General features: G+C 40.6%; 1 protein-coding gene across 1 annotated transcript in view; it reads right to left on the reverse strand.

Annotated features, from left to right (window-relative positions):
• Positions 1 to 19,553, reverse strand: part of FNDC3B (fibronectin type III domain containing 3B) — a 209,527-nt gene that overhangs the window by 55,159 nt on the left and 134,815 nt on the right. The window contains exons 8-12 of the mRNA XM_074834262.1: positions 14,604 to 14,761; positions 12,321 to 12,380; positions 9,386 to 9,524; positions 8,996 to 9,049; positions 566 to 690 (exon numbers count right to left, since the gene is read on the reverse strand). Of these exons, the coding sequence (XP_074690363.1) occupies positions 566 to 690; positions 8,996 to 9,049; positions 9,386 to 9,524; positions 12,321 to 12,380; positions 14,604 to 14,761 (536 nt within the window). The remainder of the gene's footprint in view (positions 1 to 565; positions 691 to 8,995; positions 9,050 to 9,385; positions 9,525 to 12,320; positions 12,381 to 14,603; positions 14,762 to 19,553) is intronic.

Below are 19,553 nucleotides of genomic sequence, written 5' to 3' on the forward strand. Positions count from 1 at the left end.
TGTTGCAGGGCCCTTGGCCATGCCTGTCCTCTCTCGGTCCTGGCTCTCTCACCCCTCTTTCCTACCCCATCAGCCATCCCTGCCAGTCCTGAAGAAAAGGAAGGGACTGTACTGCTGAAAAAAAGAGACAGAAGGGCTTTGGTTTAAACCAGAAAAATAAATATATCAAGATTCCTTTCAAAATCTGTAACTTAACTTCCTCTTGCTTGTTTTTCTTGGTTCACAGAGGTCCCTAGTGGGAATTTTACATAACAGATGTATTCTTTTTGTATGAGGAATAGACCACAAAACACCATTTAACACCTCAAAAGGAGCCTATCTTCTTAGGCTAACCTCATCCCACTGAAGGTACACAGCAATTCCCTGGGAGGTGAATGATACCACCAGGGAAGGTGTGACTTACTCTAAAGCATTAATAATAGAGCGAATGTCAGATATTTAACCTAAAACAATAACGAGAAAAAACAAAAATCCCCCCAGAAATCCCTCTTTACACTGTCATTGATAGTTAAACTTCTTGACCACCACTTTTTCCTCAAGAAAGCATGTACCTTGGGTAACTTACCTAGTACCGATGTCATTCTGAGCTGCTAATCGGAAGGTGTAACCCAAAGCTGGACAAAGCTTAGTCAACTTGCAATGCTTCTGGCTTCCAAAGTAACATTCTCTGAAACCACTGTTCCTCTTTCCCTAGAAAGAAAGAAATCTGTAATTGGATAACTACGAAACAAAACCACACTATTCTTGTTTTAAAAAGAGATGTTAAATGATATTAAAATTAGACACTGTCATACAGGCACTGTGCAAAGAAAGCTGTGTAAGTCACTAACAGCATTGCTACGCTATCTAAAATAATACAGATCAGCACAGTCAGTCTGCTGTCAGATTCCTCCTCTTTTCAGTTTATCTTCCTGAGACGTCTCTACAGCTTCTGTCATTCTGCTTGAAATGCAATTTATCCTACTCATTAAGCAAAAAGCGTGCAAGTTAAGGGTGAAATTAATCTCTGAATCGACCCAGTCACAGGAGCACAGGAAAGCTGCAACGAAGGATTCTTGCACCTCAAATCCCACGTAAGCCCTGCCTGTATCCCACAAGAGGGCTCCCGCTCCCCGCCGGCCGCCCCGACTGCTGCCAGACAGGGACAGGTCTGGGTGCAACCCTCTGCTCAGTAAATCAGAGAGATTTAATCATCAGGGCAGAGTATTTAACGTGTCACCTTCTATACCCGTCCTGCTGCTCCAGAGCAGGCGGCATGTGATGAACAAAGAGGATTTGTTGGAGAGTGTGCAACTTTAAGACACTTAGAGGTATGGTTTATAGGAGCGTCACATCAACGTGACCCAGGACAATGACAAAGCCAAGATGGGACAGCAGCAAGAGACAGTACCAAGACACCTCTAGGTCCCAAGTCCTTCCTCAGGTACATCAGGTACAAACCAGCACGGCCCAGGACATGGACATTCAGAAGTTCTCTCCCTTCCCGCCACGTTTAAAACAAAACAAAAACTTTTTCAATCCAACCCAACTAGGTATGCCCTACAGTAAAAACCAAGCGAAGCTTTCTGCAGGACAGAGACCCCAAGACAACAAAGAATATCTGGTCTCATCCTATGCCACACGTGGGAAATGGTCAATTTGAAATCTTTCAGGAAAAAGGGCATTGATTGCTCAACTCTATATAAATAATATGTACTTGAGCTGAACCAGTTTAAAGGAGTTTAAATTTCAATACTTGAATATAAAATTAACAATTACCTCACAAAGTACCCAAAAGCACACCAGAATAGAAACCTAGCAAAGCACATACATGGGCTCAAACTGGTGCAGGAGGTAAAGTTATGCCCATCTCTGCAACATCTTCTGACCTAAGAGCTCTGCTATGCCATTTACTATTTTTGGCACCTGTCTCCACAATTTTTAATTTTTATTTTATCTCAGGAAAATTAACATCTGCCCATAGACAAGGCTACTTATTTCGCCTGATACACACCAGTCTGACAGAAGACTCGATGTTTCTATGCCTAAGCAGACTAACAGGAAAACCATTTATACAGATGTCCCTTACTGCAACCAACAGCCTCACCTGCTGCTGCCTCCTTGGGCTCTGTCAGTCCTCCCACACACAGTCCTTCCTCCACGCTCAATATATCACTTCATCATTAAAGATCTCAAAAATACCCAAGTGGGACATACATTTTTCACTGCCACATTCTCCAGCCCCTATCAATTCCCACTTCTTTTTATTCAGATTGCAACACAGAACGAAGAACTCCATAAAATGTTTGTAGTAAATCTCAAAAATGTGTTTATCAAGCTGGAAATGATCATGAAGACCTCCAGCACGGCACAACAATTTGGAGGCAATGTAGGGACATTTAGCACACGGCAAACAGCCATAACTTACTTTTATTTACACAGTATGATCCTACACTTGTTCTAGAACTTGGCTTTATACCCAGTTTTCTTCAATTTCACCCACCTGCTCCAGCTGTAACATTACTGTATAGCTCAAGTAAATTAAGGGGTGGAATTGGAAGAGAATCATGAATCCTAAAGCAAAAGTCTTTTGTAAATGAGAAGATTTTTTCAGATCTAAAATCCCTAGATACACAATTATATGATAAAACTCCTTTTGGACAAAAATAATAGGTGACCATACTTCCCAGCTCAGCAATAACACACTTAAAATCCAGACTATACAAAACCTAATTAGTCATCTTATGTTTTAGTAAAATATCCATTCATCAGTGCAGGACTACTAAGAACAGATTTCCCCCCCCCCCCCCCCCCCCCCCATCCAAGCTCTCTTATAGCTTCAGATGCATTAAATTCATTTTTCTCTAACTCTTTAATGACTTAATTATTTGTAAAGCATTTGAAAACATTTAATTTCTTTTTGATTTCTGCTTGTTTTTTTAAAAATAATTTTCTAATGCTTTTTCTCCAGGAGAACAAAGTGACCAAATGCTAAGTATGCGATCAGTAAACAGATGAACCACGATGGCTGCCTAAAAAAGGAAAGTCATGGAAAATCTCACCTGTAGCACAATGCCTGAACTGAGAGCAATGGGCCAAGGAAACTCCAATTTGTCAAACTGGTGGGTTAAAACTTTGCAAAGGCTGCCAAAAATTTAAGTAATCTTCAACTTTATAACAGTACAAATTCTGGTCTCATATATATTTTTCTTCTAGAACTGGTGTTGTACATTCCCCAGACTCGCTCTGAGACTGACTGGTATTCAAGTTACTCAGACTGGCTGGTATTTTGGATTCTATTGGCACTAATTGGAGAGGCTGGCCGATATTTCTAATTATCCTGGCATTAATAGCCTGGAAATAGTCTCTCAGCTCCTTTTCTCCCAAGATTTATGAAAGCCCTAATGCTGGCATAATTATAGACAGGAACAACTGGCAGGCTGGTACTGGCTGCCACCCAAGAGTCTTACAGCTTTCCCAGAATCCTTCTCCTATTCTTTGTACACGTGACATCCAACTTTTAATCCTTTAAATAATGTTTCCTAAGTTGCTTAAAATACACTGTATCATTTCCGCAAATATCTCTAATCCACAAATTTCAAAGGGAGAGCACTGTCTGACTTCTTCACTAGCCCTGCTTTCCCCAGCCTATGTTCCCTATTCTTCACGAGGACAACCTATTGTGTGACCATCATCAGGGCCTGTCAGAGCAAACAAGAACATTCCAGCTCCACAAATCCATTAGAATTTGCACAATACTATAGCACAGGATTTTAACACAATCTTAAGAGTTTTGCCTGCTATTTTAGATGTATTTCAAGCTAGACACTCACTTTAAACAGGATACTTAAGTTTCTCTTGGAGATAACATTTATTGAAACAAGGGTTTTGAGATTTTAAATGGGTTTTGTTGATCACACTTCCTGCGGCAGACAGTAAATAAACATGAAAAGAGGAATGGGCCGCTGCAGATACAGTGGATGCAGAAATAGAGCACAGTCTTTCACAAGACCTCAATGCAAAAAACTGAATAAAAGCTGCCAGCATCAGCTCTGCAACCAGGAGGCAAGGTGGCAATTTGCTGCAGGCCATGCCAGCATTAACGTCTGTGTTTGGTTCACATTGGCAATAAAAAGCAACAGACTGATATTCAATCTGACACAAAGCTGTGGAGCTAACTGTCAACAATTACTGTAACACACTCCAATATCTCTGCAAAACTTTTATTGTGCAAGCTCTTATACAAGTAACTGACTTTTCTATATACACAAACTTTTAGAAGACAGAACAGGACCTATGAAATATCCCTAAAATTTACACAGAAACCCATTTTATCCAAGACTCTCCTCTTGCATGTCCCACAGGAGTGGCACAGCTACAGAACAGACCTAGAGGGCAGGTAAGTGATCAAACACAAGCCCAAGCATGAGCATGACGCTCTGTGTATCCGAATTCTGGTAGACCATCACTGAGATGCATGGCCCAGATTACCAGCTAGTATAAGTAAGCACACTTCTGCTAGCCTTGAGAAGTTTAAAACTTTGTGGCAGAACAAAATTATCACCATTTATCTATTACATAAGCTTTTTATTAACTATCCACCACTAAATTATTACATAGTGTGGTATTGTACCTGTCTCTCTCTTGAGCAAATTAAAATGAGATGCTTACTGGATGAGAATTAAAGCTGCTTTTGAGTTCTATACAAAACAGTGACACACACTGCATGAGAGGGATGTCCTTATCTCTGGCTCAGGAACAGTCCTCCACTTTCCCACAGAGAATGAATAGGATACTCTCACTATCCATATGCACAAGAGAAACATTTATTTACCACCACTTAATCACAGAATGATCATTTCACATCTGATTAGTAACAAAGGCTTGATTCTTAGAGCAGTGCCAGCAGTGTTTTTCAGTGCAGTTACAGCTTACTGATTTTGATGAACGCTTGCATCAGGAGAAAGCGTCACCTCCTTTACAGTGATGTTTTCTGTTTGATATATTCTTAACATTATTTTTTCTGATTAGCCTTCTGCTTACCCCAAATAATCAATCCTGGCACAAAGTCACCAACTGTCTAGTCCAGGTTTGTAAGTTCAAAGGGTTCAGGTTTGTAAAGTTTATAGAACAAGAGCCAGAAGGTAGAGTTTCCTTTATTACTAATTTGAACTGATTTTATTGCCAGACTGCTATTGCCCATCCCAGCACCTGAGGTTCAGGCATGTTCAGATCCTACTGCATTTCAAACTACCTGAGAAGAGAGGCTGATCCTAACTCCTCTGAAGCCAATGGAAACTTTGCTAGAGTACATCCAATGTAACCGAGTGACAATTCGCTGAACTGGCCTTTTACTTTGCTGTTAAAGAATGGAGACTGTCCTCCATAGTTCTTCAGGCATTTTAAGCTAAACCAGTTTATTAGCAAGGCATTCAACTGTAATTCAAAGATCTACATCAGCACTGAGAAAGAAAGTATTTGCATTTTCTAACTAACATGTAACGCCAGTCACATTACAAACCACTTAATCCAAATTGGGAGGAAAAAACGTGGAATAGCAGGAATAGCTTTGTCTATTGACTACTCCATCTTCCAGAGTCTGCGGGTCAGGAAAACCTCCAAAACTCAGAACTAAACTGAAGAAGCAGCAGCTGGGTAGAACTGGCACAGAGACATATTAGAGCAGTATAACCTTCTCTTCATCGAAGTAAGTCAGAATACAACACACCTAATTCCAATGAAGAAACAAAACCAAATGATGTGTGCTTCATCTAAAGCTCATCTAATGAGGTAAGAGAAGATTTTTAAAGTATCTATGAGAAAAGACAGCTAAACCCGAGAATGGGAATGGTACTGCAGCTATTCTCAGCAAGAGACAGTAAAAAAAAAATCCAAAACCAAACCAAAAAACCCACAAAACCAACCAAAAAACCAAACCTGCCTTGAACGCTTTTCTCCAGTCCCTCAAGTGACCCTCCAGAGAAGCGGGGAGCATGTGACAGGCAGGTGGGGTGCATGGGGCTTGCCGAGGAGCGCTGCACTCAGGGTCCCAGGCAGACCCCCCAGCACCCAGCTGGCACTGCAGCACCTCAGCCCTGAGCGACTCCCCAACTCTGCAGGCACGAAGAGATGAGATGCTGTCCTCTTGCTACAATTGACAACCTCACTTAATCCTATGGTTGTAAAACATGCCGCTTCTGCTGTCATCTTACAGCAATAATTAATTTTTTGCATATACAAGTGATGTCATCTACACTCCTGGCTGCATTTTAGACACTGTAAACCATACCTCTGCCCTGTAAAACCAGGAGGAACTCGTGGAGATACCATTGAGCATCTGACCTGCTCCAAGGTCTGAATTGCCCCAGAGAGAGACAACCTGTTACCCAGGGTGCAGGAGCACAGAGGGGCTCCCAGAGCCCCTCCCTTGATGGGAGCGGGTAGCACAGCTCGAGCTGGGGGAACAAGCCAGCCATGCTCGTCTGACCACCTCCACCACTCCCCACATCTCCTGTGTCTGATGGCAGTTCTGTTTCTATAGTCTGAGGCTTCAGCCTTTGCATGACAGCTTTCCATGGTCTGTGTGTTGCTTCTGTGTTGTGAGGGCTTTCCGTGGCTCACTTGCACTCTATCCTTCCCTAGGAAGGGACTCAACTTCTCAAGGCAGACTGCCATTTTAGGGTGTTTTTCTGAATTTGTCATAGGACAGATTTCTTGTTCTCCACTCTTGCAAAGCCCCCTCTGCTTTGCAGCCACAATTTAATTTCCTTCTGATCGCTGATTTTCCATGTTTATATTTTATTCTGTGCCCTGTAGCTAATGAATGTTGCTCTAGCTGAGATCTGGCAGAGCACTCGCTGTTGCCTGGCAAGCGTTCTCCTCTTCCCTGATGTATTTATTTCTTGATTTCACCAGGACACAGTGTGGCATTGTAACAAAGCCGGTGTTTTTGCTTACGTGGAGTTTACACAACCAAGTTCGAGGGTACAGGGCACTGCAAGTGAATTCTCTTTTGTACTTGGGTGCCGTAACTCTGGTAGCTAACTGCACCCTACATCAGAGACACAGCTTGCAATGGCACATGAAAAAGTGAATGGAACAGCTTGCTGAGCTCGCCGTTGCAGGTAGATGAGGCTCCTGCGGATGCAGGTGCACCCAGCCTCTATCTTCAGACTTTCTTCAATAAGCCTTAATAGCAAGTTTTAATTCAGCAATTCAAAATTGGATTTCTGTCTTGTGTCAGAAGAAAAAGCATTTCAGAGAAGCTACACCTTTGGCATTAACCATCTCACAAACAACTACATTTCAGTCAGGAATCATGTCAAACCACTGGAGATGTACCATGTTAACTTGTGGAGGGCCATTATTCTTTCATCTTTGCTGGCTAGCTATGCACTGGGGCCCCACATTTCAGTACTGTTACTGAGAAAACAAGGAAATTAAAATAGACAGATTGAGGGAATATGGATGCCTTCATTTTTCCCCCTTGGCACATGAGCTAGCCTAAACCAAACTACTTTTGTCCTATGAAAAGCAGACATCATAATAATTCTTTCTGAAGACAAAACTCCAGGTATATACTCAGTATTAAACGGTTTAAAGGACAAGAGCATTTTAGAATTGCCTTACATATATCCAAAGTTATGACTAGGCTCCATGTGGACAAAATTAACATCAAAAGTATTTGCACTGTATTAATGGTCTGCTGTTGGTCTTTCTTCTGACAAGAGCTTTTGTGGCTTCCCTTCCCCTTGCAGGCTGGAATCATTCACATTTCCACTGCTTCACTGTTTGGTGCTGTTATGTTCCCGTGGCTCCAAGTTAGTGGAAGCCTTGCAAGAGATCACAACCGCAGAGTCAGGGTGTCACAGAAGATGTAATGGGATCATCCTGGCCCATCCTTCTGGAGAAATGTCTTTTTAATCTCCTTTTCCCTGACCTCATGCTCCACTTTTTTCTTCTCCACTGACAACCTTTCCTCTTCCATTACGCAGAGAGGGGCAGCAAGCCATTCTGAAATTCTTGTTTCATTTTAGTTCAGTTCAGTGGGTTTCTCGTCATGTAGACTCCACTTTGCTGTGATAATGCATACAATAAATGTTTGCACAGTGAGTGGTTCCAAACATCCAACAGGTAGCAGAATGAGCGGGGAACCCGTTACTAGCAAAATGAATCATTTTCCTTCATAACAGAATAGTCCCTTTAGGATATTATTTTTAGGCTACTAAAAACCTCAAGAGATGTTTCTCAGACTATACAGATAAACACCCCTTCACATTCTTCATTTCCTGACTCGCCACCTTTTTTTCTTCCGTGTTGCTCAAGACTTTTCTGTCACCCGATACATATTTTTTCCTTGGAAGATGATATTCATTGTCTCATGCTTTCTGCAGAAATATGGCTTGCATAACAGAAAGGAGTCAGAAAGCGATGGAGGGAGGACTCACAACCAGAACCACCCTCCAGCAGATCTTGCTTTTGGCACTCTCCTCAATAGCACGCTGCTCACTAACGATGTAAGATCTTTGGGACAGAGAACTTATTTCCTTTTGTGTCTGGAAGAGGACTAACTGACACTATGCAAAGGACCTCCTGCATACATTCTCTGTAGGAAGGGCTGCAAGATGATGCCTCTTCTCCCTTGAGGCAGGACCAGTGTTGTATTCTGCACTCAGACAGCATCCAGAAGGAAGAGATCATGAAGAGAGCTCTAAGATACATCACAAGTAATTAAATAACAAGTAATGCTAGTTAACAAATAAAGTACACCAAATGAGCAATGAAAAGTTAGATTTCAAGAGTACAGAAGCAGAACATTGTTTCTGCATAAAACACACTGAAAAGTTTTCCCCCCACTGACCCTTTCACCTTTCCAACTCTTTACCTAATGCCATCAGGATTTCATTTGCCTACTTCTACTTTCTCTTGTATTTAATTATTTTTCTTTACTCAGCAAATACTTGTAAAGTCTGAGTGCCATTTATTTATGTATTTATTTCAACAAGTTACTACTTACCTCATCCCACTCCAGAAGGTAGCTGGTGATTTTTGAACCATTATCAATGGGTGCCTATGAACAAAAATAAACAAAAGGTGATTTTGGGGAGTAAGGGAAAACTACTTCCCCCCTCAGGCAAATGACTACAGTTTGAAGTGAAACCAAAGCTTGGGGTTTGCACATAGCTTGGCAACCTCTTAACGAATACCGAGAAGAAGCTGGACGTAATGAAAACACACACATTTTAAAAGTCAAGTCAGTGCACGGGGAGGGATTTGTCAGAGTACAGCAAGTTCAAGTCCCTTACAGAAAAATTAGTCTCAGCTTTAAATTATTTTCAACAGTTATGCTCACTGCCAGTAAACTGTGTTTTTCACTGCTTTCTTGCCCAATTCAAGCATTACCTACCTTCCATTGTAAGGTTAAGGAGCTTTTGGTCCTGTGCGAGGGTTTGGGTGGGAAGGGACACTCTGGTGCTGAGCTGTGAGTGGTGAAGCTTACTGGCTCTGAGCAGGATCCCTTTACTGAGTTGTACATTGCATATACCCTGGAAACAATATTCAAATGGGTTATGAATCTGCTGACAGTTACAAGATGAGACAGCACTGCCTCAGCCACAGTATTTGACTACCAAAGCATCCATGATACTATCCACTAATGATAGATTTCTCACAGACCAGTGGCTATCATTACTCCACTTCACTTGACACAAGTATGCAAAAATATTCACAGAAGAGGAATATTTTGTTTTGTTTTGTGCAAATACTCCCACAGACCACAGTTATCATCATAATCTTTTCTTTCCACCACTGTTCCCTTGCCTATTGCCAGACACTGTGCTAAAATCCTCTTCACAATACAACAGAAAGTACAAACTCATGAGAAAAAGCTATGAACTTTAATGCCTGCTTTACACTTGATTCACATGTACCATGTTAAGTGTAGTAACTGCTGGTCTCCTTCCATGGGTACAAGCTTCTCCTGCATAGCTCAGGTGTCAACACTCAGTGAAGCTCTATGAATTAGAACGCAGCTCAGGAACACTGCTCTGATAAACTAAAAGTCTTCAAAGCAAATTTGAGTCCAGGCAAATCCTCTATATATCAGCAAGAAGGGAGATATACAATACCAAATAATGTGGGAAAGTGAATACAATATAGTTGAGTGCTTCCTCACAAGGGGCTTTCCTCCGAAAAATTAATGATGTTATTTTTTCCCTTCACATTTTTCCACGCAGCAAAAGAGAAGTGCAAATTGGAAGTCTTCTACTCAAAAAAATGTTCACACCATGACCGGACGATGACCTCTGAGCTGGCTATGGCCATTGTGTACTTGAATGCAGAGTTTAAGAAAGGGCAATTTCTAAATTTGTTTTCAGTAGATAAGAGTAATTTATGTACAATGGCCACCTACGTAGAATCAAACCTTTTGAGGAAGGTTCACAAGAACTGCTATAGTGTTGCTTTACCCATCACCTGTTAGCAGTCAGGAGTGAAAACAAATGCAATTAATTAATTGAGTCTGCATCTGGCAAGTGGTATGTACATGTGTTGGAAATCAGCATAGCTAAGCATCAAACACATCATTGGGGAATACAAACATGCAAAAATGAGCTTAACGAGCATCTTCTGCAAGTCATTGAAGCACTGAGCACAGTCCTCTCTGAAGGTACCAAAATAATACTACTTGAAGAGGTAGGAAGTAGATTCAGAGCCAAGCAAGTTCTCCTGGGTGCCCAGGACCCGGCAGGGCAGGAGCAAGCACAACCAGCTTGTCTGCGTGGAAACGAAAGCCCAAGAGATGCTGCCAAGGTTAAGGCGACCCAAGGCAATCTGCTGAGTAACTGTTGGCCCCATAAATTTCTTTACTTAACAGATTTATTTCTTCACAGTCATTAATACATAATGCAGTTTCAGTGAAGGAAAAAATTGTCATGGAAAGCAAACAGCCGGCCTTTTCAGTGTCAGTTTCCTCCACTACAAACACATGCTGCTGCTTTTTAAGTCTTTTATATTTAAGAGTCACTTCTTTTTAAACAGAAATTGCTAACTGTTCGCAAATGACTTACAATTTGACAAACCTGCAGGAAGGCGGAGGGAGCTACAGGTAAGGAGAAAGAAGTCAGCCAGGATACAGGGCAAATACCCACAACGCCCCTAAAAATCACATAAGACCTCAAGGCCGAGCTGTGCTCTGTGACCGCTCTGCTGTTTGAAGCTGGCTTTAAAAGTGATGCTCCAGTGCTTACAGCAGGAAGCTCAGCAGTGTTTTACAACTTCCTCCTCGCTACCATCCATTTGCTGCTAGGGCTGGGACTACTGCCTGACCTGGGAGCCTGCAACTTATCTTCAAGAAGTTACTTTGGGTCTTGTGTTTCTACCTGAAAAGCTCATTAGGGCTCCTCTAGAAAGTATTCTTCAAAAAAAAAAAAAAAAAAGCTATAGTATCAGAGCAAGACAGACTTATTTTGGTGTTGTGTCCTTTCTAGAGCTCAGAGCAAACTGTTTGTTCTCCAAAGTTTTGCAAACATGAGCAGCCTTGATGTGAAAAGGCACGTCAAACCTAGCCCTTGTCTGGAAAAACAGAAGGAAACAATAGACAGGAGTGAAAGGATTTTTTTTTTTAAAAAGGATATTGAGCATAAATGAACAGGATGTAAATTTGAAGCCTTGGTTCATAAGCAAAGTCTTTAAAATAAATGCAACATGAGCAGATAACACAGTGTTAAAAAAAATCAGGGAGCAAAACTGAGTGTGTTAATAGTTATTAAGTGTGTAAAACACATTTTTTAGAAACAAAAATAAATATGCTCTGAAAATATCAAGACAGGTCAGTGTGAATCCACTTTTTACCCATGTGGGGTAAAAAAATGCTGAAATTACTATGGTCAGATAGACCCATAATCAGCAGATTTACTTTACAAAGCAAGGAGTATTTATGAAGAAACTGTGCTACTGTCACTGCTAGCGCACCTGTGTTACAATAACTGAAGAAACATCAGTTGCTTCAGTCAGGCTTTTAAGAAGCTTGAGGCATCCCACTTTCATGCACAAGCACTTTCAGGCCTGTTATACATATATGTAGAAATATAGATATGTAGATGTCTTTTTTCATCTTATGATAGCAATGACAACAACGTGACAGAAAATGTATTGTTCAAAAAGCACTGTCGTAAGCAACTTCAAACCTATCAGAAAATATTTAGAAGCCACTAAAAAAACACCTACAGAGGTGACTATGAAATTCTTGAGCTATGCTGTATAATTAGACAGAAAACTTTCACATTTATTCTCATATATTTGAAGAGTTTATATTTAAGCAACATTCAGTCACACTAACTCACCTGACGTGATAATCTGTTGCTGGCCTAAGGTCTTTCAGGTTATATTCTAATTCTTCTCCGCTGCAGGAAAAAAGCCCAAACTCAACAAATCAATAAATTATGAAAAGCAGTATCGTACTTAGCACAGCTAGTGATTTTTCAGTGACTACAGGCTGCCACATATTATGATTTGAAAGAAGAAAAAAAATCCCACCACAGATAAACAGTAGTTAACAATATACCAACAATTTGTCAACACACTTGATGTTTCTTGAAAACTTTATAAAGCTACATATACACAGAAGAGAAGTAGTTATCGTTCCAATTTATACAGTAAACTAGCTATATAGTCTTATTTCAATGCTACCCTTACATTTTGTTGATATTTGCATAAAGCTCACTGTGGTTTTCAACCCCCCCCAGAGCTGAGAAGAGCAGAGTCAATACATTACTTTTGTACTTTCTGCACATTCACTATTTCAAAATACTTTATAAAAAGTGAGTCATTGAACTTCAGAGAAAAAAAGTATAGTTTCTTGCACAGTCCTTTCACTTATTTGCTTTCTCTTCCAGAACCACAGTCTCTGAGGACCACAGCAAGGAGACATTTAATTAATGCCCTAACAGCTGGACCCCGATCTCTTTCAATACCAAGAAAAGTAAAAGCACAGAGTTTTAGACATTTTAGGAAAAAAATAATGCATAATCTATTAATTTCAGATGTAGCCAAAATGGTTAGGGCTATTCTTTTCCCTTTTGGCTTGTTTGCTGGTAAATGAACACTAGACTCAGTCATGTGTTGCCAATTCTGTGAAGATTAAGGTACAGGTCAGTGCTTAGTAAGTAATAGCCATCTCATGTAACTGCTTGGCTGATTCATGATTTTATTAAAATATGGCAAACAAGAAAATTGTCAATTTAGCATAAAGAAATATTTCATAGCTAGTTGGACAAATACAGGGAGAGGTCTTAAAATCAGGAGAACAAAATCAACCAGAAAGCACATGCCTGCTGGGTTGCCAGAAATCCACCAAAACCCCTTCTTTTTTTCATATAATCCAGTGCTCTGCAACTTCAGAGCTCTCCCTCTGAACTGAGTGCACCTCCTTGCAAAGGCAATGAATTCAACATATTGCAGACTTTCTTTTGCCTATAGCCACACTGCTCGTGACGGAGCGTACCACATTAAGCTAATGGCTGTACTCTGGCCAGCAGCAGGAGACAAATTACTACTAGCAGCTTTAAAACAGATGCACAGCATTTCATAACCAGGAGAAAATGTGCAGCCATCACACCAGCAAGCACAAATAGTATTAGAAAGTGCCCTTCCCATTTTAAGAGCTCAGCAGCACACATTAACCTGTAGAGATGCTCACACTGGCTCACAAAGAGCTAGGGTAAATACCAGCAAAAAAACCCAAGCAGTGTTTCCCTGGTTAATATGCTCTTTTTGTATTACCCAAGACAGTTCATGCAGACCTGTCTCTAGCATACCAAGAGGAATTCCCTAATTCACAGGAAATCTTAACAATGGAGATGGTTTGGTCTCGAGAGGTAAATCCATAAATGCTCTATCACCTGGACTTTATTTAACGAGGTTTGGGAAGGATTAGCTATTTCACAATAGCCAAGGTCACATCTCAAAATTTTATTTCCTAGACGTCATTAGCAGGGAAAAAGAAAGGCATAGCACCATATGTACTTGATCACAGAATGAGCTCAGAGAATCACTGGAAGGAGAGACAGAGAAATCCCTCTGAATTTTTACTGAAGACTGCTGAGCGCCAAGTATTCAGGTTTTTCTGGGAAGCCTACATAGCATACTGATTGGTGTACTCCTTCCTCTGCTCATTTAAGATGCTGCAAAGCAGTAAAGCCCTCAGACTCTTGCTTGTTAGCTCAGAAAGCAAGCTTTACTGTTCTTAATTCTGCAAGTCCACACAAATTTAGCCTATGAGGAAGACACCTATCCTGTCTGTATGGTGTACATGAAAGGTTTTGACATTTAGTGTAAGAGGAAAAAATAACCTTTCCATTGGCAATGGGAGAGACAACATCACATGCAAGATCTGCCACGTGCCAGGGAGGTGGGATGTGAAGACAATTAGGGACCTTGTGACATGCACTCAACCAGCTCTCTGCAAGCTCCTCCAGCGAGGGGGGCTGCTGGGACAGCGAGGGAGCAAGTACAGGGTGTTCAAACGTGCCTCTTGTCTGTGACTGATGGGCATGCCAAAATACATGCTGAAAAGCTCAGAGAACTTACTCCTAATGAAAACACAAGTGTAAAAATTATGTTGTTACCTGTAAATTATCTTGTATTTTCCATCCCTCCCTTTATCCGATAAGGCAACCTCATAGGTACAGGTGTAAGGCAAACCGTTGTTGTGTCTATCTGCATTTAGAAGGCCAGTGGGAGGTGACCAAGAAAGTAAAACTGTTCTTGCTTGAATATTTGTAACCTATAAAAGAAACATCAGTTACTCTGAATTCCAAGAAAAACACTGTCCTTGAAGTATTTGCTTTTTGCTTGCATCTTCGCAATCAGTTTCTTGTAAAAATGAAATTTCAGATCTAGAGGTGAAAAGGGTCAGAAATTGATCATCAAGAACACAAACAAAAATACAAATTGATGGCATAAACTAATCTCTAACAGATGAGGAATACAGAGAGATGTCCCCCTGCAGTGAACCGGCTCGTCATTGTCTGAGCATCCCACAAAGCATGCCTCGCACCGTTCTGGAGGTACCTGCTGCTGTGGCCACTACCAGAAGGGAAGAGGAACCAAGTGGAACAAAGACTTTATCCTATAGATTGTTTTGTACGCCATTAGTTTTCTAAACCTTTTGTTAGGGAGATTCTCTAATAAAACTCTGATGGCTTTACAAGTCATCCTGTTCTTTCTTGTAATTTGAAACTCCAATAATTCAACTGCAAATAAGTAAGAAACCCCAGTTCAATCTACAAGGTTATACTGACCCAAAAGCATAAGGGAAAATCATAATAGAAGTCTAACTTGTCAATTAAAAATTACATTGCAAGTCAATCACTTTGTGCCCCAAGAGAAAGACTGCATGTATGATCTGTAGTCACCCCTGGGTGCGACACCTCAATGGCAGATGGGTGACTCTCTTTTAATAAAACACAGAAAAAAATACCTCAAACCCCTGCACCAAAACAAACTTTATCTCTCCACCAGTGCAGCTGTATTCTGCTGGAAACACAGATCAACATAACTCTAGACTGATCAAGCTTACAGAACTAGCATCGCCTTTCTCACCAGGAGAGCCCGCTGGCACAGTGCCGGAGGCATCGCTCATCAGCTGCACGTACTGAACAGCAGCGTCCCAGAGAACAGCCTTCTGTTATCAAGCCAAGAAAGAAGAAAAAAAAAAAATCTCCCCCGCTCCCCGGCCACTGTCTCCAAAGAAATAAAAAACAGTAGTTGCACTGGCTGTCTTGGAAAGACAGCACAACATTTTTATGCACACCTTCTGAAAAAAGCCCAGGGAAGCCTCAAAGCCTCCATAGCCTCAAGGTCTCTGCCACAAACTCTCCACTTTTGTAATGAAAACAGCTACGTTCTTCTTTCTTAATTGTAGTGAAAATGGAAAGAATATTTTTTTTAGCTAGCCTTAATGAGGAAGAATCAAAGCATGACGTTTTATATTATTTATCCATTTCTCCTATATCATTTTAACAGATTTTTCCAACACACAGAGAGAAATGTTGTTCTTTCAGAAGGTGTAAGATGATTGATGCAGGTGCTTAGTTACACATTTTCTACACTTTTCTTGAGACAACTGAAACACCTTAGCCATTTGATAATGAAATATTAGCAATCAGCTTTCAGGGACTGCTTGTTTACAAATCCAGCTTCTGGATATCTTTATATAATGGAGAATATTTAACTTCTCACGTGACAACACATTGCTTCCAGCTGAAGAGCACTGCAACCGTTGTGTGTGATACCCATATATCAAGCAGATTCTTTCGGAGCAAGTCATAAATCTGCTTTTAAACAGACTGACAAGTAGGTGACACCACGAAATGTCTCAACTTAAACCCAGCGCTCTCAAAAGTTAAAGATTTTAGTTTATAGCAGCACACTTAAGTCTTGCCAAAAAGAAAATCTCTGCTCAACTTAATGTGTAAGAAGTTGTAAGGCAAGAAGTTTTAAGTACTATCAACCTTTTTTGGTAAAAAATATAAACGTGCAAATTCTTGTATGAATTTTCATGGAATTTCTTCCTCTAGTTATATTTTTATGATGCTATGAAATTAAGGTTTGCTTCAAAACCACGGACCAGTGAACACTGATACCGGATTAGATAGTTTATAAGAATTTTGAATGATTCAAATAAGACAGGTAAGTTAAACTTTATATATACATACACACATATGTATGTGAATGAAATTGTGACAGAGATATTTAGAGCTAGAACTCTGTATTTTAAATAATATTTTGATCAGAAAACTGGATAGTAAGATCGAAATGGACTTTTTTTTTTTAAACATACATTACTACTATGCCAGCTCAGCCCATCAACACACAGTTTCTTTTATTATGGAAATACGCTTGCATAATTGTTTTTCATAAATTCAGACAGACTTGGAGCTGAAGGCATGATATCCTGCCAATGTTCTATTGAAATGTTTTTCTCTATGACTACTCACAAGGACACACGTATATATTCTGTGTACAACAAAAACTCTGGCCTTTCATGAACTTTAGCAATCTGTAAAAAGTTAGGTCTTTCATAGTTCCTTAAAATAAGAGAAACTATCTTACGGACTAACTGCTCGAAACTGCTAGACTATTATTCTGAAGCCAGTATGCAGACATTTCCATGAAGAGGATAAAAGTCCAAACCCAGTTGCTAAGCTGCTCCAGCTACACCATTAGCTTTTTACTGATGCAGCATTCAGAGTGGCTGCTGGCCTGCCGTGGTGGTGGTATGTACACAGTAACTGCTGGTGGAGGTTTAAAAATAAACACCAGAAATCATTAAATACAATTCTTAGCTGCACTGAGTACACACAGCAAGTGCAGTAAAGCAAGTGAGGGGTCACTGTCCGCACGATAAAAGTCAGAAAAGGCAAATCTATACACTCCCTGGGTATAGAAAGCAGCACAGTACTGTGCACGTCAGCGTGAGCACTGGGAACGGATTTATTTGTATGGCTAGAGATAAACCTATCTGCTGCTCACCGACTAACAGGCTCGATATCGTATCATGTTTACCAGCTAAAGGCATATCTCTTCAATATCTGATTTAATGGCCAAAGCCACCACTTAACTTTACCGAGGAACTCCTACCTGGAGCAGGAACCACTAGCTTTGCCATGAAAAAGGGTAAGTTAAATAAATGGCGTTATGATAGCTGAGAATAACAAGCAGGCACTCGCAAGCTGGCTCAGGAGCTTTAACTCCAACTTTCCTCACTTACACCCAGGAAAACAAGCACCTTTCAAAAGATACTGAGCAGCTGAACAGATCTGGACCAGCCCTTTCCATGCTGTAAGGAATGGCACAGCTAACACCACGATGGGGGGCTTAATGTCACTACTGAACTTGTAGACATAAATACTTAGCTGCAAGTAAAAAACAGTTTATTGTTCATTAATGGTGCCCTAATTCCACCCAACCAAAATATAAGCAGCCAGAGCACCTCTTCATAGGCTGAGCAGGTTTACCTGTGCTGCTTTCTAGCTACCCCAGCCTGTCTCATCCGCCCCCAGAATTGCTGTGCTTGCTTTGAACGGGACTGGCTTGGCCTTTTAGTCGAGACCTAACAAAAGATTCTCCCACAAGGAGTTTTCTATGTCTGGTGAAAAGCACAGTTAATTAGTTTCTGAAAACTTCTCAGTTTACACAGTAAATGCCTGCTTTCTACACTATCAAAACTCGGTGGTGTAAATAATTATTTTATAAAAGCCCCTGGGAAAGAATCCCAACTCCTGCACTACTTTAATAAGGTTACAAGACTGATGAATATCGGTCCTTCCCAGCTTTCAGGTAATGAACAATGTTTCTGTACAACTTTCATTATCTTTCAAATTCCGGGTTAGCATTCACAGGCATCGTGTGGTTCGGGGTTTTATTGTATGTGTGAGAACTACACTGCAAGCAACATTCATTTACTCCCTCGAGGGCAATGTTTGAAAGACTTGAGGGTCAAATGAATTCATGGTTATTACCAGGTCGAGATTTTGCTTTTAAACTATGGCTCGAATCCTGCAATTTTAAGGAAAAATCCTGACGATTAAATATGAGTTTCACTGCAGAGCAAGTCAGCGGGAGCAGGCTGCCTTTTGGAAAGTCAAACTAATGTTTAAGCTCCGACTGCGCAGACCTGTGGCATTTCCCCGCGGGAGGTGACGTCCCCCTGAGCCGCTCGGCAGCCATGCCGTCCGATGCAGCGACGCTGCCCCCCGCCACTTTGGAAACACAGAATCGAGTTTCCCTTCCCTCACGGAGTTATTTGCTTTAGAGAATGCTTACTTTGTCTGCGATAATGTGAATTAAAAATATATTCTGGTTTAAATAAAAACATGGGGAAAAAGAATGAAAAGGCTTCTTTTAAAATTTTTCCTGCCAGAGATAAAACTATGATTAAACTTATAGTTTGGCTGCATGTCTTTCAAACAGGTAACAGCATCTATTACCAAAACCAGACTTTTAATCAATTAATAATTTTAAAAGTGTCTATATTTTGTACTCGGAAAGGTGAGAGAGACTTTGGCACATAGAGGTACGTGGACAAGCTAGATTAAAGATGGCTCGGCTGACAGTGGAGAGCTGCTCGCTTGGACACATCAAGGCCATGTGCTGCAGACAGAGCATCACTCGACTTGCTACTAACTTACTGCTCTGGGCCTTTCCATTTTAATTGTGTCATTTCTTTCTACAAAATCGGTTTTCTATACGTTGTTTTATTTTTCATTCATATATGCATAAGGCTCACCAAGAAATATGGCTCAGCTGACTATTTATGCATAATACGATGTATTTCTATCAGATGTAATACTGACTACACACACGTATAATCATTCATAGCAATTAATGGTTTGGGAGACTCCTATGAGTTTAATTTCTCACAAATGTCAAAGTTACAGAGAGAATAATAGATAATCCCCAGCACCTTCTCATTAAATGTCATTATTATTGAACTGGCATTTGTCATGTTTTAGATTTCTTTTTCCCCCCAAAAGAGATTCCTATTTTTGAAATGATTCAAGCAAAATTATTTT

Source organism: Strix aluco, chromosome 9 (assembly GCF_031877795.1).
Source record: "Strix aluco isolate bStrAlu1 chromosome 9, bStrAlu1.hap1, whole genome shotgun sequence".
Lineage (NCBI taxonomy): Eukaryota > Metazoa > Chordata > Aves > Strigiformes > Strigidae > Strix > Strix aluco.